This window comes from Taudactylus pleione, unplaced genomic scaffold (genome assembly GCF_031769625.1).
Source record: "Taudactylus pleione unplaced genomic scaffold, aTauple2 ptg000006l, whole genome shotgun sequence".
Lineage (NCBI taxonomy): Eukaryota > Metazoa > Chordata > Amphibia > Anura > Myobatrachidae > Taudactylus > Taudactylus pleione.
In genome coordinates this window covers 26715159-26737808 of record NW_028284409.1, presented here as the reverse complement: position 1 = coordinate 26737808, position 22650 = coordinate 26715159, and the positions used below count along the sequence as shown (strand labels likewise).

Genomic DNA, 22650 nt, shown 5'->3' with positions numbered 1-22650 from the left:
TTGAGTTTCTCACATCACCCATCTCCAGTCTCCACCATCTTATCACTTTCAGGCACAGGATCAGGAGGTATCCATGCGGGACTCGGAGAGTCTTAGCTCAACCGCCCTCTATCCAATCTCCCCTAGATGGTATTCTTTCCCACTTGGTCTTTTCATGGTAGGTCTGCGGATTAGGTAGCAGTGTTTGGTTTTCCGTAGCAGGGGATTACCTCTCATTAATCCTGGCAATACACCATTTGATGCTGCAGGCTGAGAATGGGTTGCCTGACCCAGGTACTTGAGTCTGCTATCCACAGCCAGTTCTGCTCCTGGGAGTAGCAGTCAGCTTCTAAACTAAAGACTGGTGGCCTGAGCACTGCATCGCACAGGAAGTTCCGGGCGTCTAGTGAAAAGCTGGGAACACTAGGTACTCTGCAATACTTCAGTTTTGGGTGGAAGCATGGAAGAAATAGCACCCAGATGCAGGATGGAGCTTGAGGCCTCAGCTCAATCGCAAACAGCAGAAAGATGTCAGCTTCAGCAAGTACCTAAATTAGCAGTGTTTTCTCATGCTATATCCGGAGAGATTAGTTACTAAATAGTTTTTTTTTTTCTACTGTACCCTTGTAGAACCTGTGGGGGAAGAGAAGGAGAGCTCAATAATTAATATTTGTTATGAAAGTTTGTATGCACAACATGAAGTAGAATTTTGTAACCCTTTCAAATCCCAGCGTAAGCACAGAAATCATGATCCAGGACAATTTAACCAATTATTGCTTGGATCAAATAATCTTGCAGGCATGGATGTATTAGATTGTATTTCTTTTTCAGGGTCCATAGGGATCCACAGGGATACCATGGGGATATTACGGTTGGAAGACCAGGCACCAAACAGTTAAAGCTTTGGCTCCCAGAATGCCACGGGTCCCCTAGCCATAGGATTTCAGTTTTGTTAAAAGGAGGATTGCTTAGACGTTATTATTTTATGTTTTATTTTAAGATTTTTTGAGTTGGCAGTACCAAGTGTCTGTATTGAGACACATATACTGCGGCTCCATCTACCTCCTCTGGGCCGCAACTTCAGTATTTGTGCTGGTGATTTCGGCAGGTCGTGACTGAGCTTAGCTAGCAGCGAGGCTGCGACCTGGCCTGCACCGGATGCTTGGAGATGTCAGGTAAGGCGATTCCTCTTTTACGGGGAATCGCACGCAGCAGTCCTTGCTTCTGGTGTCAGTGATGCACCAGAAGCTGCTGCTGTAAGGACCAGGGATTGTCCGCATCCTTACTACACCAGCGGATCCCTATGGTCTGACGCCGGGGATTGGCAGCAGGCGCAATCTGCTGCCACGAGGCCAGCGTACCCGGCTGGTTAATTTAACTTAGGGGAGGTAGGCGCTCCCCCGGCAGCTCCTTCCCCGACGCATACGCAGTCCCTACGAGGGTTTTGCACGACTGGGTTGCTTCACCTACCCTCCACGTGTATGAGACGTTCACAGTCCACGCAGTGCAGCCGGTAGCTGTGGTCTAACGAGGGTCTGGGTCAGTCTCCCTGTATACCTCTCCATTGGTTATGGTATACTCTGCTCTATATTCCTTTGCATTGCTGTTGTGGATTTAGAGCATTGTATGTGACTGTTTGCTAGCTGCTGACTGATGATGTTTTTTTATTTCTATCTGTCAATTATAACTATAACTGTTATTTCTTTCTGAAGTACTTAATTCATTGAGATTTTGTGAAGGCTGTCACATAACTGCGATTTTGCTTTTATTTTGAGTATGTCAAAAGATAAAGCAGTGGGGGAGCCACCTGTGCTGGTTTCATGTAAATCATAACAGAATATACAGAAAAGAGAGTGTCTTATTACAGGCACACAAAATTTAAAACATAACTTTTAATTCATCTACAATAAATGTTACACAGAAATAAGCAGCGAAATATTAAAAAGAAACAGTGTTTCAGGACTATAAGCAGACATATATGGTGTAGACTAGACAATAGAAAAAGTGACAATAAGAAACTCTGTCCCGCTGTGTGATTGATATGAAAATTATAGAATAATTCGTAATAGATAATGTGAGAGACTGTAACTGAGATTCTATGTACTTCTCAATAGTTGCAACATTGTTAACATATATCAACCTCCCAATTGGTAAATGTTGCAGAGCGAGTGCCTGAATGGGAATCTGTATGTAATACCGCCGGCCTCATGGCCGGCAGTTCGAATTCCGGTAGTGTCAGGCCGACAGAGGAAGAGATCGCGGCAGCCTGACAGCGCTGGAAATCCCGATCGTCCCTAGGTAAGTACTAACTAACCTAACCTACCCCTCTAACCCTCCTTAGGGGTGCCTAACCCTAACCTCGCCCCCAAGTGCCTAAACCTATTCCCCCCCCCCCTTCCCCACTGCCTAAACCTAAGTCCCCCCGGGGGGGTGCCTAACCCTAACCTAACCCTAGACGCTGGTGATTTCACCCTCGCCAGGATATGACAGTCGGGAAGCCGGCTGTCGGTATAATGTCAGCCGGCTTCCCGATTGCATACCCCTGAATGGAACTATCTGTATTAGCTGAAGCCAGAGTATTGTGCAGGGAATGATTGTATTATTTCTGACTAATATAGTCCTATTAAAATCAAACCTCTACAAAATCTATAATGTGGATTGGCACCATATCATATAGTATTATAGATCGTATTGTAGAGCACGGAAAAAATAAGTTGTTCAATGAGTCTATTCTGGTATCGAGTTCTAGTTAGAAAGGATTTACTCCTCTTACAAAATATTGATTATATTGGGTATAACTGGTATTTCAATCTAAAGATCCTGTTTGTTATAAAAGCTTGATGGTATTATTGATCTCAGAGCCCCTTACATAGGACTGCTCTCCGATCATTTAAATTTACATAAACTGTGTTGGATACAACACTATCTAAACACTGAGCTGCTAAGTATCCGATGTATCTGGTATACACCTCTGTGTTTATACATCCATAACTGACCGTATATATGATATAAACTAGCAGCAATCGTAATCAATGTAATATTGTCTTCACTTAATTAATCAGAGTTATAAAAGTCGATTAATGTTGGTTACACCGCTGACATTGTCTCATTAATCAACACCTTATTGCTGCCCATTTAATATGTCTGATCTACCACTATGGGTTTTATATATTCATTATCATATATAGTGAATTCCTAAAGGTAGGATTCACATGGATAAATCGCAGTCGCGTATTGTCCCTGTCATGTGGGTCAGTGCTATGGAGATACTAAGCAGCTACATATATTCAGTGCGGATAATATCATACCATCTTCATACCTCAATGCTCTCAAAATTTAATAGAGACAGCCAGCAGTGTGCTTAACAAACACCATAGAATAGATTACATCAGTGTTTTGATCAGTGTGAATATGCTGCTAGCATTATCTCACAGGATAATCCTAGAAGTACGTCCTAGCACTGCACAGTTATTGCATGAAGTATATAATTCTAAATTTCATACATTGATTATATGCTGCAGTGGGTCACTCAGGATTGATTATACTTAGTGAGACACTGGGCCTCATTCAGAGGCGGTCGGAGGATGCAAGCGGTCGCTCAGAAACTGGGCGGCCACTTGCATCCTGACCGCCCGCCTCTGTTGCGGTCGTTGGGCTGTGGGTTAACACCCACAGCTCTAACGACCGCTCGGGTGATGGTCGCGATGGTCAGAGACCATCGCGACCATCGGGACTTACGACGAGACCCTAGGGTAGGGTCTCACTTGTCGTAAGCCCCGGAGAGCTTCTGGCTCTGTCTGAGCCGGAAGCTCTCCACTGACATCACTAGTGATGTCAGTGGGGCCTCCCCCAAACGGCAGGCGTTCCCTTAGGAACGCCTCTTGAGCTGCCACCCCCCCGGCCCGCCTTCCAAACGGGGCGAGCTGTCAATCAACATCGACAGCTCGCCACCTTTGGAAAGAGACCCGCTACGACCAGCGCTGTCGGTCGTAGCGGGTCTCACGCATGCGCATGAGGGAGCCAGCTCCCTCGTGCCCATGCGCACTGGCAAAACATCGAGGCGGTCGTAGACCGTACGGCCGCCTCTGAATAAGCTCCACTGTCCCTGTCTCAGTATTCCACATCGTGAGTACGCTGCACGTGTTACATATTCATAGCATATTTCCGTACTCATACATAAGTTTTCAAGTTTTTACAATAGTTTCCCAGATAAGCACCACATCATGTTTCAGTGATCTATTATATAGAAAGGTCCCACTGTGTGACCTAATGTTTTTCTACGTAATAGATCATTGAAATATTATCAGCTCCCACACTGCCTTCCACTTTGGATTACCCACAGTGATTACAGCCTGCTGTTTCCTCTTCCCATACATCCTTTCTGGATGGAGGGTTACACTCAGGGCCTGATTCAGAGCCGTTCGGAAGCGGCCGCTCGTTCGCTCCGAGCATTGTTCGCACAACTGCGCATGCGTATGGGTTGTAATACGCATGCGTGAACCAGTCATTGCGGTTGGAAATTGTGTGCTCGCAAAATAGCGAATGCCTGCTAATTTGAGTGACAGAATGAGGCGTTTGTGGGTGGTAACAGGGGAAGGTGCTTGAAAACGGGGAGTGGAGATCCGAACGCAGGCGTGCCAAATGGTCAAAACGGGCGTTTTAAGGGTGTGCCTAATTAACAAAGCAGCGTCATCGACCACGTCACTTGGTTGTCTTTTAGCCTGAACTGCTCGCATGATTGCGGTAGGAAAATGCTACCACAAGCACTGCGAGCAGTTCATACGCATTTCGATTTACTAGATTAATCTAATAAATAGCGGAGATGACGTATGATGCGAGCGGCCAGGGGGGCATTTTAAAAAAAATAGCGAGCTCATGTTTCGTCCGCTCGTTCAGATATAGAGGAGTCAACAGACCGCAAAGAGCGAGCGCTCTATTTAAATATCCGGCCCCTTTTTCTGAACGAGCGAGCACAAATAGCGTCCGGCTCTGAATCAGGCCCTCAGTTCAGAATCTGGTTTTTAGCATCTTCCTATCTGCAGATGTTACAAGCAAATAAGGCATCAACCGTCTAAGCATATAGATGGACTGCACCATTCTTTCAGTCCACCCTGTTTTCAGATTCTGATATATCATTTGAGGAAGCAGAGGATACACTGTATTCTCCCTCTGGGCCTATCTCAGAGAGGAAAAGCACCATTCATCAGTGGATGTTCCTCTCTAGCAGAGGCGGTTATTCAATTCTCATTATAGAAGATGAAGTACCCACTCCTAAACCCTGATAAACCTGATGTTCAGCACCAGTGGGTGATTTAGGCTGGATTCCCTCAATCTGAACAGTTCACTGATGTTATGGGGGGAAGCATGGAACACTCCAAGTAGACTGTTCCAGATTACAAAAAGACTAGTGTCTTTTTTTACACTTTCCTACAGGGAGAGTGCATTAGGTGGGAAATCCCCCTCCCTACTGGGGATTCTTACATGACGCCTTCCTAAGGGGTTACTCCCCAGAAGGTTGTTTGCACTACTCCTGGTTCCTTTAGCTAACAAGGAAAGAGTTATTACTCAGATTTGGTCTTGATTCAGTAGCTTAATGGGTATTGCTCTATTCTGAATCTGAAATCTCTCAACAGGTTCATCCATGTGCCCAAGTTCTCTATGGAGACCCTGCCGTCAATTATGCTGGCAATGGAACCTGGGGATTTCATGGTTCCCTGGACATACAGGATAAATATTTGCATCTACCTATTGCATTATCCGCCAAGGGTTTCTGAGTTTAGCTGTTCGTCATTACCATTGCCTTTTGGTCTGTCCACAGCCCCTCGGGTGTTTACGAAGATCATGGCTCTCATAACTGCTCATTTCAGAAGTCTGGATACTGCCATACTTGGATGACCTCCTGATATTGACAGTCTACGGAGGTTTTACAACATCATCTCCAGCTGAACACTGCCTGTCTACAGGAGCAGGGCTGGATAATCAATTGGAAAAGGTCTTTCCTTTCTCCAACAAGAGGGTACATCTTGGGGTGCTACTGGATTCCCTGGCACAAGGATTTTTCTACCAGTGGACAGATTTTTGGCTATACAATTGCAGATGTGCAAATTGCTCTGAAATCAGAGAGTATTCATTCACTCACAAATACAGGTCCTGGGAGCCATAGTATCCGCACAAAAAGAAGAAATACAGGTGCCCAACTCCAAATTAACTGATTTTATATAAATAAATACATTTTTGCAGTGAATTGAGGTTTTTGGCATAATCTTGGCCAAGGTTATGGGCCTACCCACCACATCCGGGTAACCTCTGTCGGGTAGGTCCCTAACATACTAGGGCTCAAATCCAGAGCGCAGGACACCTCCAAACTTACCCAGCCAAGCCGCCCCAGGGCACCGCCATAGTTAGAAAAGTGCAGTGTAAAATAGATAGTTAAGAGGAGCCACTGCTGCATATAAGGAATGAAAATAAAAAAGTGAGGTACATATATAATAAACAGTGAAGGGTTAAAATTTGTTATAAAGTAAAAATGTGTTATAATGCAGTGCCCTGAAACAGATCAACCAAAGCAATCCAGGGGACACATGCCCCAAAAATGAACCAAAGCTGTACTACACAGTCTAAATATTTGCAGGACTTACTTATATTGTGCCTCTTGACTGGTGTGCATATTACTATACCAGACTCCATGCTCTAAACCAATGTAGTAAGGGTGCTAGTCTGAGTGGAAACTGTCTCAGGCTTTCCAGGTGTGCAAAGCAATGCACTGATTGGATTCATATAGGAAAGTCTGAGGTCCATTTCCTATATGGAGCCATGGTATCCACCTTCAACATGGTGGAATATGTTCAGTTACATTCCAGGTTTCTACAAAGATTTATTCTCTCCAGGAGGAACAGACAGTATCATATTCTGGGGAAGATGGACAAATTAAGAAAGTCCGCTGCCAGTAAACATTCTGGAATTGCGAGCAGTATAGTAAGCACTGATCAAGGCACTGGACCCTGCTACAGGGCAGGACGGTCCAGATCCAGTCCAACAATACGACTACAGTGGCTTACCTCAATCATCAGGGAGGCATAAGAAATTATGCAGACATGGAAGAAGTGACGAAGGTTCTGATTTGGTCATTTTCCGGCCATCTCGGCAATATTCATACCGGGAGTGCTAAATTGAGAAGCAGGCTTCCTAAGTCGTCAGGACATACACGCTGGAGAGTGGTCTCTCCATCTGGCAGTGTTTTAGCTCCTGGTAAACAAATGGGGTCTACCAGAGATAGATCTCATGGCGTCAGGTATGGGGCCAGGTCCAGAGACCCATCAGCAGCCTTCGTGGACGCACTGGCAGTAAGATGGGACTTCAAGTCGGTGTATCTCTTTCCTCCAATTTCCCTGCTCCCAAGAGATCTCAGAAAAATTCAAGCAGGAAGGCGGAGCAGTAATACTAGTGGCTCCAGCTTGGCCCAGATGTCATTGGTTCACGCACATACAGAATCTGTTGGTAGACAGTCCATAGCCTTTACTCTGTGGCAGGATCTGCTAACGCATTATGATCCCTGCTGATATTCTGACTTGCCCCATCTGACTTTGACGGCGTGGCTCTTGAATCTTCGATGTTGAAAGCAAAGGGATTTTCTAGTTCTGTAATTCTAATGATGCTTTGAACCTGGAAGCCTGCTCTTCCCTCATCTATTACAGAATTTGGCTTTCTTTTGATCAATGGTGTTCTCATAAGGAATATGATCCTAGGGTGTTCAGGATTTCTAGGATACTGACTTTTCTGCAGGCAGGGTTAGACAATGGTCTCCGCCTGGCCACTTTGAGAGTGCAGGTTTCTGCATTGTCGGTCTGGTTTCAGAAGAAGATTGCTTCATTACCAGATGTTAAATTTTTTTCCCAAGGAGTTCTGCAAGTTCAGCCTCCTTTTGTCCCACCGATAGCACCATGGCATTTGTCTTTGGTTCTTAAAGGGTTACAAGCTTCCCCATTTGAACATTTAGACCCTGTAGATATGAAGTGGTTGACAGAAAATACCTTTTTTTCTTCTTGCTCTCTCCTCTGCTCGCAGAGTCTCGGATTCGGTAGCGCTCTTGTCGCTCCCCATTTTTGATTTTTCACCAGGATAAAGCTGTTCTTCGTACAAAGGAGCGTACAAACTGTTATAAAATCAGATTCGCTAGGGGCTCGATATATAATATATATGGAGGAGAACCCAGTGAATTCTGGGAGCCAAAGCTTTAACTGTTTAGTGCCTGGTCTACCAACCATAATATCCCCATGGTATCCCTGTGGACCCTATGGACCTCAAAGAAAAGGAGCTATCTAGGTAAGTCTTCCATAACTCTATATTTTACATTCAGAAAGGTATACTTCAAGGATAGTAGAAGATTCCTACTCACTAGTGCAGAATCTGGTTATTTGAAGAAACATGGAAATTTAACTTGGATTTGTTTTTCAGCAAAGATTCCACATAATTTAAGTCTTTGGGAATTACCAAATTAATAACCTCTACATCAGCACAAATATCTCTTATTGAGCAGTGCAGCTCCAAGAGCAGAGTCTTCCCAGCACATCAATATCAGGTAGTTAAAGTTTATACTCTTGAGGAATGGGATCAAGTGGAAAACATTAGTCTGATACCAAAAGATTAGATTAGATTCCTTTTTGATGAGGAAGTTCTGTTGACATGGTACTGCTTTACTAAAGTAGATACAGCTTGTAGATAGCATGTCTGCTTGAACTACTGTTCCACATCAAGTCAGATAAGCTCCATATAGAGACCCCATGGATAGAATGATGGAAAGTGCTTTAAAAAATGTATTTCTTCTTCGGAGTCCATAGGGGTCTACAGCCATTACGTTGGGGTATGAATCCCGGTCACCAAACAGTTAACGCAAACGAGTTCTCTGCTCCCAGGATGCACCGGAGTCCTCATATACCCCACCCCCTGCCTCAGGTAGCCAGTTCTTCCTGTTTGGTGTGTTCACCACATAGACAGTGGGACTGCTGGAGCAACAAAAAAAAAAAAAAGCAAGAGTTTTACTCTCTATCTCAGCGGGTGGTCTGAGCTGTCCTGGAAGCAGCCTCGCGCCTGATTGGAGGTGCACCGGCCACGCGCTGCAACTACCTCCTCCGGCGCTGCACCGCTAGCCTTGGCAGGTCCATGGGAGGGGATTCGGCAGGGGCTTTCAGGCCCTGGACCGCAACCGAATCAAGGGGATGGCAGGTAAGCAGGTGGTTGCGGCGGCCGCTGACACCGGGACCACGTGGCGGTCCGGCCTCCGGCGGTGAGACTGGCCGGAGGTGCGCTGCATCAGGAGGCATACGGCTTGTCTCCTAGCCTAGACCGCCGGGATATGATGTTCCTGACCAGCCGGGGCTTGTGGCGGCGGCCAGGTCAGTTTACCGGGCAGGTCCAAGCAGCATAGGGGAGGTACGCTTCCCCGGCAGCCCCTCCGCCAATCCACACGCTAGTTCAGTCCTCTGGCGCAGTGATTGTGGATTGCTCCTCCCAACCTCCATATAGGGCAGCCAGAGTGTATGTCAGTTCCTCTCTGAATGCTGCTCCTACAGGACGCTGGGCAGTCTCCCTGTATACCTTGCCTACTGCTGGTTTAGGTGTTTACAGGGCTCTATCCTACCTAAGCTTAGGCTGATTGTGGTAGTGAAAGCTTATATGCATATGGCTCGTGGAGTATTTATGCATGACATGTGATTGTTTATGGATACTGTTTCTTCTGTAAAAGAACTGTAATTCCTGTATCCTGTCACTGTCTCTCCCCTTCCCTTGCTACAGGTGTGTGGGTTGAGAGTAGAAAGCAGCACATAGAAACTCAGAACCAGTGGCATAGTGATATGTCTAAGGAGTCTGAGGGTCAGGTGGCGGGAGCCCCGTTGCTGATATCCTGTATAGCCTGCAAGGCAGGATTGTCCCCACAGGACTTTCTACAAAATGGGCTTTGTGGGAACTGTTTCAGACAGCCACCACACCAATTAAGTTTGCCTGTTTCAGGCCCTGAGCCCCCTGGGGCGTCATTTTCTCAGGTTATGGCTCAGGTGGCGGAACAGCTGGCTGCCCCGGTACCACCGGTTTGGGGTTTGCCTCAGCAGATGCATCCTATGCTCATGATGTGGCTGCCTTGGATGGACGCTGGTGCTGGTAAGGTTATGGCATCATCCTCAGGGGTTTTTCAGCCTCAGGCTGTCAAGCCAAAGCAGCCTAAATCTAGGCGCCATGTGTCGCCTCATAAGGGTGAGTACTCCAGTGCCGCCTCCTCCGAGGAACAGGCACAGGACTCTTCACAGGAGTCTAGCTCCGAGGAGGGTGATGATCATTTCCCAGTAGCCGATGTCCCGTTTCTGATAAGGGCTGTAAAATCTGTGTTAAATATCGAGGAAGGGGATCTTCCGCCTAGGAAAGCCCTCCTGTTTAAGCGCCAGAAAGTGGTTAAGGCAGAATTCCCAAAGTCTGAACATTTATCAGAACTTAAGGAGGAAGCCAGGGTCCGTCCGGATAAGATAAGCTATTCTTCTAAAAGAATGGTGCTTCTATATCCTTTTCCAGCAGAGGACTGTGCCAAGTGGGAGAATCCACCTTCAGTTGATGCACCTGTGGCACAGCTGGTTAAATGTACCACTCTGCTAATCCCAGCAGTTTCGCTGAAGAAACCACGGATAGGAGACTGGAGACTTGTTTCAAATCAATTTTTTCGCTGGCAGGAATGTCCACCCGCCCAGCTATGGCCACTGCCTGGGTAGCAAGAGCTATTGAGGAGTGGGCCAAAACTCTAACGGAGTCTTTACCAGATGCCTCTAAGGAGCAACTGGATATGATCTCCTTTATTAGAGAAGGGGCCTCTTATTTGGGAGATGCCGCCTTGGATGCAGGGATCCTTTCCTCTAAGGTTTCAGCAGAGTCCGTGGTGACACGTAGGATCCTCTGGTTGAAGGATTGGAAGGCAGATGCCTGGTCCAAAAAGGCCGTAGAATTCCTTCCATTCACAGGAGGTGTTCTCTTTGGTCCAGAATTGGACAAATTTGTATCCTCCATGGTAGCCTCAAAGACGGCAGGTTTGCCATCAGCAACCTCGTCTAAATTGAGGAAGGCGTCCTTTCAGGGGTTTCGCCGCAGGGCAAGGCCAAAGATCAGCCCTCAGCGAGATTTCCACCAAAAAAGGCAGGACCCAGGAAGCCCTGGCAGAACAAACGTCCAGGATAAACCAGTGGCCTGATGAGATGGGCCTCCCCCTGGGGAATCCCAGGGTGGGCGGCCGACTACTTCAGTTCTCAGAGCCCTGGCACCTCACGACGGAGGATTTTGAAGGACTTCTCCGCAAAGGTTCTTTTGTGTAAACCCGCAGGTGGGTTCAGAAAGAGCTTTGGCCCTTCAGAAGGCTATTCTTGCCTTGCTAGCATCAGAAGTAGTGATTCCGGTGCCTGAGGATCCGTTCCGAGAGGGGTTTTACTCCAATCTGTTCTTGGTTCAGAAACCGAATGGGTCATACCGGCCTATTCTGAATCTGAGAGAGCTCAACAAATTTGTTCGAGCCCCCGGGTTCAGGATGGAAACATTGCGATCGATTGTGTTGGCAATGGAACAGGGGGACTATATGGTATCTCTAAATATACAGGATGCCTACCTTCACATCCCAATCACACAGGCTCATCAAAAATATCTTCGTTTTGCGGTAGGGGAGAAACATTTTCAGTTCCAGGCCCTACCTTTTGGCCTGTCCACAGCCCCTCGGGTATTCACCAAGGTGATGGCGGTGATGATGGCATGCCTCAGACGCCAAGGTGTCAGGATTTTGCCGTACTTGGACGACCTCCTGTTGCTGGGGCAGTCCCCACAGCAGGTACAGGATCATTTGAGGCTGACAGTATCATGTCTGTACAGTCACGGCTGGATCATAAACTGACAAAAGTCGTCACTCTGTCCGGTACAACAGATGTGTCATTTGGGAGCGAGATTGGACTCCGTGGTGCAGAAAATATATCTGCCGGAGGAGATCCTTTCCCTACAATCACGAATACGCAGGTTGCTTCGCAACAGGCAGATATCCGTTTTAGTAGCCATGAAGGTCCTGGGGTCGTTGGTGGCCACCTTCAGGATGGTGGAATACGCTCAATTCCACTCGAGACCACTGCAGCAATTAGTTCTGTCTTGCTGGAACAAGGATCATCGCACGATCATGTCTCAGCTGCTGCGTCTCTCTTCAGAGGTACGGTTGTCCCTGACCTGGTTGCAGACAAAGCATCTCAGGCAGGGTCGCCCCTTTTGGGTGCCGGATTGGACATTAGTCAAAACCGACGCCAGTCTTCAAGGTTGGGGGGGCGATGACGGGGTCACACACTTTCCAAGGAAACTGGCCAGTGGCGGAAAGCCGGCTACCGATAAACATCCTGGAACTAAGAGCTATATTCAAAGCTTTAGTGCAGGCTCAGGAAATCTTAAAGGGCAGGTCGGTGCAGATACAGTCGGACAATCACACCGCGGTCGCCTACCTAAATCATCAAGGGGGCACAAGGAGTCTGGCTGCCTTGGCAGAGGTATTAAAGATCCTGGTATGGGCAGAGACTCATCTGCCCACGATATCTACCGTGTTCATTCCAGGAATCCTGAATTGGGAGGCCGATTTTCCCAGTCGGCAAGAGAGAAATGCAGGAGAATGGGCCCTACATCTACAGGTTTTTCGGAACCTTGTGGACAGGTGTGGTCTACCAGAAATAGATCTGATGGCATCAAGAAGGAACAACAAGGTTCCCAGGTACTGGATCCTGGACAAGAGATCCGAGAGCCCAGTTTGTAGACGCACTAACAGTAAAGTGGCGTTACAAGCTGGTATATCTGTTTCCCCCGTTTGCTCTTCTGCCCAGAGTTGTCAGAAAGATCAAACAAGAGGGCAGCACCGTCATATTAATAGCTCCGCATGGCTGAGACGGCACTGGTTCGCAGATCTACGGTCTCTCTCCATAGACACTCCATGGCCTCTGCCATTGAGACCGGATTTGTTGCTACAGGGTCCCTGCTGGTACCCGGATCTTCATCGGCTATCGCTGACGGCATGGCTCTTGAGGCCTCTGTCTTGAGGAAGAAGGGGTTTTCCGAGTCTGTTATATGAACGATGTTGAAGGCACGGAAACCATCCTAAGCCCGTATATAATATAGGGTTTGGCATACTTTCCTTTAGTGGTGTGAACTAAAAGGAATTTCTGTGGATCATACCCTGATATCCAGAGTGCTTGATTTTCTTCAAAGTGGTCTGGAAAAAGGGCTCCGTCTGGCCTCTTTAAGGGTACAGGTGTCAGCTCTTTCAGTCTGGTTCCAACATAAAATTGCTCTGAGACCAGATATAAAGACCTCTTTACAGGGGGTGTTGAGGATTCAGCCTCCCTTCGTTTCCCCGGTTGTTCCGTGGGACTTTGACTCTAGTTCTGAAGGTTTTACAGGCTACTCCGTTCGAGCCTTTAAATTCAATAGACATCAACTGGCTAACAGCAAAGACTGTATTCCTCCTTGCTATGGCATCTGTCGGATTTAGCTGCGCTTTCCATCCGAGAGCCGTTCTTGGTATTTCATCAAGATAGAGCAGTGCTACGTACTAGGGAGGGTTACCTTCCGAAAGTGGTGTCTAAATTTCATATTAATGAAGAAATAGTAGTTCCAGCATTTCAGGGCACAAGTCTCTCACAAGGTGAGGCTTCCCTGGATGTGGTGTGTGCGTTGAGAATTTGTTAAACGCACGAGCAAATGGAGGAAGTCCGATTCACTTTTTGTGCTTTATGGTTGTCAAAAGCGTGGCTGGCCAGCCAGTAAACAGACACTGGCCAGGTGGATTCGCATGGCAATTTCATTGGCTTATACAGAGGCTGATATGCAGGTGCCGGATTCAGTGACGGCACATTCTACTAGGGCGGTAGGTCCATCATGGGCGGCCCGCTGGAGTGCTTCTACTGAGCAATTATGCAAAGCAGCCACATGGTCTTCCATCCATACCTTTGCAAATTTTATATTTTTGACACCTTTGCCTCTCAGGATGCCTCCTACCGGCATAGGATTCTCCTCTCTTCCGAGAGTCAGGAGCGTCCCCGCCCGTAGGGTTAGTGCTTTGGGATATCCCCAACGTAATGGCTGTGGACCCCATGGACCCCGAAGAAGAAAGAGTTATGGTGTGACATACCTTTTGTTAACTCTTTTTCTTCAAGGTATGTCATACCATAACTCTTTTTCTTCAAGGTCCATGGGCTCCACAGGACACCCACCCAGACGCACCTGTAGTTCTGGGGGAGGTTTTTCCGTAGTTCTTCTCTTGAGAGTCTGGACTCGTGAGTATGGGTCTTTTCTTTCTTACCCTTTGTTTGTCTCTGCCTGCTTGAGCTTGATAACGAACTGGCTACCTGAGGCAGGGGGAGGGGTATATGAGGAGGAACCCCGGTGCATCCTGGGAGCAGAGAACTCGTTTGCCTTAACTGTTTGGTGACTGGGATTCATACCCCAACGTAATGGCTGTGGACCCCATGGACCTCGAAGAAAAAGTTAACAAAGGTATGTTATACCATAACTCTTAATTTCCTCAGGCTATGGCAATACAGGATTTCAATGTGGTTCCTAAGTGAGTAGTGCTTTAAGATCGTGGAGTGATACACTCCATACGGATATTGAGGACCACGTTAACGGGCAATACTTGTTAAGCATTAAACACAAAGGAATTTAATTTTTTTTATGAAACTTCTTTAGACAACATTGCTTTTTTAGCAAGGTCTATGAAATCAACATTAGTGGCCCGAAGAGCCTTTTGGTTACTCTTATGGGTGGCTGATAATCTAACAACAGATTGACGAATCTCCCTTTTCAAGGAAGACTATTATCTGGAGCAAAATTGTATTCCATGATGCTGTGATCCTGTGGAGGAAATTTAACCAATTGCCACAAAAAAGATGATCCAGGAAGGCAATACGGAATGTTTCTTCCACCTCCTAGGCAGCCCTCTTGGGTCTCCAAGATTAAGAGAGAGAGACCAGATCAAAGGAACTCACAATGACCATTATCAGGGTCGTTTCCCTCCAACACCTGTGGAGGGGGGAGGGGTCAGATTTGAACACATATGGTCACATTTTCTGAAAGACTAATGAATTCTAGACATCATATGGCGTACATACAATATAAAAATCTATTAGTATGCAGAAATATCTTTGTACAATCAGGGACTCATTAGGTTTTATGGCACTAAAGGCATAAATGAAAGCAGGTTCTTTTGCCCTGGTTCCGCCATACCATAATGGTAAAGAGCTTTATTCTAGACTCTTCCTTGTAAAAAAAAAAAAAAAAAAACTATTCTGGAGCCTCTCACACTATTCTCTACCCTCAGGAGACTGGCAAATTTGTTTAATGCCAGACCATTTTGAATGGAATCTGTGAACTCTATCCTCTCTGTTATCGGCAAAGAAGAATTTCACACATTCATATATCATACCTCCCAACCGTCCCGGTTTTGGCGGACTAGTCCCTCTTATTAGGCACTGTCCCCGCCATCCCACCTGTGGGCTATATTGTCCCATGGAGGGGGGGGGCTGGGAACGTTGGTAGGTCACTCTCACCGCCTTTCTGCTATTGCGAAATAGTGGTGAATGGATGACGTGTGCAGTAACACAACAGAGAGGTCGGGGGCAGTTAAAAAAAAAAAAAAAAAAAAGTACTGGGCATGCTCCAGGCATATCACGCAGTTACGCTCCCAACATGACATACAAAGGGAGCTGAGGCCACACCCCTTTTTTGCGCAATGACCTTATTCCCACACCTCATACCACCAAATGTTAATGGGTAAAATAGATCATATTTCATGTTGCACTTCCGTGCCGGAAGAACCCTTGGGTTTTGAATTAAAGATGCAGGGGAAGATGATGAGCTGCATTATATACCATCCATGGGAGTGTTTATAAATGTCTGTCTCCACATTACTTATGCTGGGAATACCCTGGCAGATAAAATGCCTGTCAGATCGACATTTTATCTGCAGCCTGTGATCCTGAAGATATTGCGGGTATACACTGTAAGATATCTTGCAATGTATTTACAACTATATTTGCGCTCCGCCCCCGATGAGACCTTTCCCCGTTCCTTCCATGGGAAGGAACGGGAAATGTCTGTCTGACGGCCGCGGCCCGATGCGGCTGACGTATAACATATAAAAAATAATGTATTGGACGGGCGTGCTGGATAATCCGACATGCTTGACCGATCAATATTTTACCCTCTGTTGCCCTCACACACAGTGCAATTATCTGGGGGATCCGATAATTGCATAGTGTATGCCCGGCAATAGAAATAGACTTAACCAATTGTAAGGACTACCATTTCATCTAACATTTTCCTGAATGACCTGTAATCCGATAACGAGCCTTGTATATTTGACTTTACAATTTCTTTCCTGGCAGGTTTGGCAGGAGATCAGTGTGGAAGCTAAGCATGTGAAGGACATCATGTCTACATTGGAAAGTTTTAAACTGGATAGCTCCCCCATGAAAGCAGCTCAACATGATTTCCCAGCACAGGACGGAGAAGTCTGGTCTTTACCAGTGCCAGTTGACCGTAGGTGAGCTGAATGTCCAGTTAGTGTACAACGGTGTGTATTTAAATGATGTCCATTTGGCATTTCTAAGAGAGACACTTACTGACGCCAGTGTTCGCAGATACGCACTATAGCGCGTATTTTACCCGGGATTGAGTAGTCACTTTTAAAAAGAAGCCAGGTCCCCGGGAATGCGCTGTGCTGTGGCCAACCCCTGACAGCTGGCTGCAGCACAGCGCGTCCCCCTGAGAAAGACACAACGCTGTCTGTTATAGCAGCCAATGAGAGTCAGACTATCATTTGGCTGCTGCTGTGGAAAGCCGTGCTGGGATCAAGTGTCTGATCACAGCATTGGCACAGCATCCGTGCCCGGCGTTGGGACAGTGTGTTTGTTCCCAGTGCCGCGGCGGGTATCTGGTGAAGGGACCGCCTGGTCCCATCCACCAGCGTCGGCGGTAAAGTGGTGGCGGGAGAAGCTTTGCTCCGGGCGCAAGCTAAGCGGAGCTCCCTGCCCGGAAGCCAAGAAGTGGCGGTTGTTTGGCACTGGCCGCGAGCCAAACTCTGCTCGCGGTCCAGCAGCCATAGGAGGCAGACATGACGAGCCAATTGCGGCTTGCCGCAACTTAGCCCCCCCTCTCGCGACGTCTTGAATTAGACGCCGCTGAGCGGAAAAGTTCAGTCCGGCGGAGGGGAGGAGTGAAAACCTCCCGAAGACCAGAGAAGAGCGTTGCGACAACGGTTCCGGCGGCCGCGCAAGAGGCCAGAAGACGGCGTGATCAAGGAGGAAGATAGGAAGAGGCGGCTCCGCTGGCCAGGACGGGCCAGTGGTAGAAGAGTGAAGCTGAGGACTGCGGGGGTGGAAAGAAAAAGAGCTAACAAAGCTCCCCCCCGCAGCCTCTTCCACCGTACGGGTAGGCGGCCTTGGGCCACCGTTATTTAACCCCTCCCTAGACCACCAGGGTTGTCGAGCACTAGGCCCGTGGAATAAATTCAGGCAATATGCCTGTGGGTATATAGGTGGGCAGAAGGCCCGTGCTACATAGGGGGCATTAGGCCCAATTGAAGGTGTGAGTGACCTGGGCATTACTAGGGGTAATGCATAGGGGTGATTATTACTGGGGGACAATGCATAGGGGGACTACTGGGGGCAATGCATAGGGGGACTACTACTAGTGGTACTGGTAATGCATAGGGGGCAATGCATAGGGTAGGGGGACTACTACTGGGGCAATGCATAGGGGGACTACTGCTGGGGGCAATGCATAGAGGGACTAAAGGGCATTAATGTGCAGCATAATGTGTAAAGGCCGGGCATGACTGTGTGGCATCATTTGTAAGGGGTTAGGGGAGGTCTGAGAGGCATATGGGGAGCTCTAAAGCATAAATTATGATGGGACCAAGAAATGGTCAGGTAGGACCCCAGTTTTGTAAAGTGGAGGGTCCCTGGGACCCACATATTTTGTTACCGCGATCGCTGGATGCGTGAAAGACCTGGGTACAACAGAAGCATTGTATTGCAGATTAAATAGTGTAGTTTGCATGTCTTATGTGCAAATCAAGACGTAGCCTGTCGTATACGTGTGAAATTCAGGCGCATTGGACGGGGAGGGGGGATAATTGTAGAACATACACATACATCACCACTGATGGCCTCCTATAGTTATTATGAGCTCTCCTTCCAGACAAGGTAAGAGGATCCTGGGGAGAGCATGCTGAAAGGGAATTGTTACTGTATATATGTTTCAGTGACGTGTGCAGTGCCCCATATCTGGAAAGTATTCCTGATAATAGTTGCCACACATCCACAACAAAATGATCAATGTATATTTTTCTGATTTTTACAATTTATTATTATTTTTTTTATTTAATTTTATATATATATATATTTTTTCTTTTTAATGACATTCGTTAAGACAAAATGAAGTTGTAAATAGGTTTTGACTGTAAGAAATGTGTTTTATTGTTCATCATGATGTAGGAGTATATTATTATTAATTGCAGAAGACTAGTAAGTTGTCTGCAGGTATATGTTACAGCGTATATTCTGTTTTGAGTCACATGACTGCGGAGAGCCTGAGTTACTACCTTGTGCAAGTTTCCATAGGTCTAATGCGGGGGGGGGGGGGGGGGGGTGTATCTGCATCTGCAATCAGAAAGCCATGCTCCCCATTGGTTTTAAACCAGCTGCAATTGTCTTCATTAGTATCAGCACTTGCACCAGCCCCATACTGGGTACAAGAGATTTGAAAGAAACTGGCTTCCCTTCCCTGTACGCATGGCGCAGCATTGCACACAGAGCATTAGATACACACCCAAGATACTCGCATGACAGGGCGGTTCCAGGCACTCCATTGTCGCTGCTAAATTCCCTCCATGGAACGGCCGGTTTCTGAGAGACTGAGCAGGCCAAATGCCGCCAGACTGACATATGTTAAAAAAAAAAAATGTCAATTTGCATCTGCACATGTACAAAGGTACATACCATTCAGAATTAGGCCCGATGTGTACACATACATCTATCCTCCATGTGCTATACATGTTGCATAATTATGTGTGCGATTGCGGTTGTATCTGCCTGCGAAGTACTATGTTAAAGTGTCAGTCGCTGTGACACTGTAACGTAGCATTTTGCATGCAGACAGAATGTAGGCATACAGCATATCATTTTAATCAGCAGAAGCTGCTTGTGCATCCTATTCACATCACTGTGCGAATAAGATTAATTTGAAGGTAAAAAGTCGCACAAGAAGACGCTAGTGAGTCATGCCACAGCATGGCGTGATTAGGAGGGCTGTTTAATGAACATGGAGGCTAGATATATGAGGACACATCTGTATGTGTAAATAAAACATACACCGCTTTATATTTTAAATACCGTATATAGATCAGACCTATTTTTGGTATGCCTGCAAATGTGAGTGATATTGTAATTTGTGTTCATTTATGAGATTTTGAAATTTACACCCACAAAAAAAGTGACTGATATTTACTCAAATAAGGGTCTGATTTTGAATTGGAAACCAAGCATAAAAAGCACACAACTTAGCACCTGGAACAAACCTTGTTGCAATGCAAAGGGGCAAATTTATTTTCATTTTGCAGGTAGGATAAATACTGGTTGTTTTTGCATGTAATCCAAAAATTATCTGCAGCTTTATTTGTACACTGTAATTTAGATTTGGGTTTGGACACACCCCCCCCCCCCCCCCAAATCTAAATCTCTCTGCACATGTTACATCTGCCCCATCTGCAGTGCAGCGTGGTTTTACCAATGCATAAAGTTACTTGTTTTGTTTTTCTTTGGTATATTTTGGGGCTGATTCAGAGGTGGGAGCATTTTGACTATTTTTTTTTTTTTTTTTAAACAATAATGCAATTCATTTATTTCTTTTTTATTTAAATGAAGGCCTTCACCAGGACTCCGGAAACGTCAATCTGCCCAGTTCAATGACAATCGAGTGCATAACAATCGCTTAAGTGCAGCTGTGAAGGGCCCAAATCCCCCTTCAAGAAATGTCAATAACCAGAAAGGAAAGCCTGCCCGTGCCAGAGACAAGAAAGACCCATTGAGTAAAGTGAAAGAAGAAAAGGTAGCCAGAATTGTAATTATATGGGTGTGTCCTACGCTGTGTTACTTATGCACATGCCAGCCATCTGGCTCATAGGGTTCACAAAACTTGTATGCTTTCATAAATAGTCAAAGCATTCTTTCGTAGCGCGAGATTGCAGATGTTGTCTGACAAGGTAGTTGTAATTCCACCCAGTTACTGATACCCCTTTTACACCAGAGATAAAACCCGCGTTATTGCAGGGTCAATTCGGGCAGCCCCTTGGTGTAAAAGGGGAAAGGGTTGGATTTCCAGGTGGAGTGACCCGGCAATCCAACCCAGGTAACTTGCAGGGTTTTACATGGGAATAACCCATGAAACCCTGCAGTGGTAAACTACGCGATCCGGGTCACGATGACCTGGATCGTGCCGCATGTCTGCCGATTGGCCGGCTTCAGTGGCGCTTGGAGATGACGTAATCTCAAACCGTCCACTTCAACACCGGTAAAGCCTGTCATTGCAGACCCATGTCCGGTGTGAATTGCGCCAGCTCGGGAATATCCTGTGTCTGCATCGGCTAAATTCCGGGTTTGGAACCCTGTTCCAACCTTCGGGTCAGACCCGGAATTTAGGTATAAAAGCAGTATGAGAGAGACCGTTTTCCAGAAGTTAAAGATTGATACAGAATATTACCAGATATCCTAATTAGGTGAATCACCTGATGTTTTCCGTTGGTCTGGCAGCATTCACCCTTTGCTGTTGCCAAAAGCATGTTGGCGATGTACCAGGATCGGTATGGCTTGTCTACAGTCATTATGTTGACAGTGATTCTGTAGACATGAGAAAGCGCCTGGATCCCAACATGGTTTTTTTTTACAGCATTTTCACTGTGCAGGCATTATAACTTTAAACATGCTTCTAAAGCAGCATGTATAAAGTTATAATGTCTACACTGTTGACTTAATGACTGTAAACATCCAGTCTGGATACAGCTGGTCCAACTTGCATGTGTTTTCTCATACAGACAGCATATTGCTTGAGTGAGTGAGGCAAGACATATTCTCCATCAATGTAGAACTTGCAGAATTCCACCCAAAACTAAATATTTAGTTATCTTTGTTTTATTTTAAGAGCATTCTGTGGTTACAAAAATACAGAATCAAGTTTTAGAATTCAAAATACTGAATCATTTACATGAAGTGAACCAAGAATAACCTTAAATAACCAATGATTTAGTATATTAACCAGCAAATGGTCACACTCACAAATAGCAACACGCTGATCCAGCTCACCAACAAACCTGCAGCTTCCAACCTATCTGCAACAGCCGCTACGTCGACCTACATCACTATAACAAAAAATCTACCGGTAGGTAAGTACTGCCAAGACTCGCACAAACACGCGGGACGCCGCATAGGTGTTCCAACCCACTTTGCACATCCCCCCCACCCCCTGAGACTTCCTAGACTGTCGACCATAGGTCCAGCAGGGGTGAAGTGCAATGTTACTGAACCGCACGGGAAGGAGCCCCCTGAAAGGGTCCACCTACCTTTACAGTCTCATCACCACTCATCACTGACCCCCCACCCACTTGCCCGGGATCTCAACAGAGCAGCATTGTGACGACTAAATAAAAGATTTTGCCCCAAATTACTGTGTCTTGCTGGCCTCATTTTGATCCTATTTTATTCCCCTTTTTCACATTACTCCAAACTACACTCCATACCCAATCACACCCTCCTTCTCACCCCCAAACCACCACCACCACCAGAAGAAACATTCCAATTAGCACTACTCACAAACACACACAAGTCATCACCATCACCACTACTAGCAGGGAAGAACGCACCTTACCCCCCCTACCCCCATACGTATTCAGTGCGGGAAAGGTACTCCCACACAAAGGTGCAGCACCCCGAAACCATAACACACCACCCCCTGGTCAACGAGAGCGCAGTTTTACCGCCCATCTTCACACTCACAAATAGGCTAACAAAGCTACAGTAATACTAACTTGAGGACTTTTGTATTCTTCTGAGATCATTGATGGACAATCTTGTATAAATACTACAAAACAAGGACCAGGCACAGACAGAGAGCACAGGGAGATAGATTGATGTAGGGCATAATATAACTTCAGGAACAACAAGTTTTCATACATGGTACAGCACTTACTCCAAGTCACATCCCATCGAGTTTAGCCCTATGACTTATACTGAGAGAGATGCACTAATAAACAATGAATACTGTAGGTTACTCATTAGCTATCCGTATATATGTTACTGTCCTGCCTCTCTTCCCTAAGCAACGCATTAACATCTCTAGACAGCAGTGATTAATATTTCTTCATTATCTAGGACCAGGTGTAGATAATAAGTCTCCTGAGGGGTTCTCTAGGAGCTGCACACTGTGCATTTAGTACTGCTGCTTTTGACTGACAGCTAATTCTCCATTGCTTTTTTTTAGTTGCTCTTATATGAGACTATACTAGACCTGGCAAAATTCTAGTTAAGCTCCATGCGCTGGTTATTAATAAATTAAAAAATGATTGAAATAATA

At 46.3% G+C, this 22650-nt stretch overlaps 1 protein-coding gene across 1 annotated transcript in view; it reads left to right on the top strand.

The window, feature by feature from the left end:
* Window positions 1–22650, top strand: part of KATNA1 (katanin catalytic subunit A1) — an 80297-nt gene that overhangs the window by 25285 nt on the left and 32362 nt on the right. Inside the window, exons 3-4 of the mRNA XM_088456086.1 lie at window positions 16410–16567; window positions 19950–20133. Of these exons, the coding sequence (XP_088312212.1) occupies window positions 16410–16567; window positions 19950–20133 (342 nt within the window). The remainder of the gene's footprint in view (window positions 1–16409; window positions 16568–19949; window positions 20134–22650) is intronic.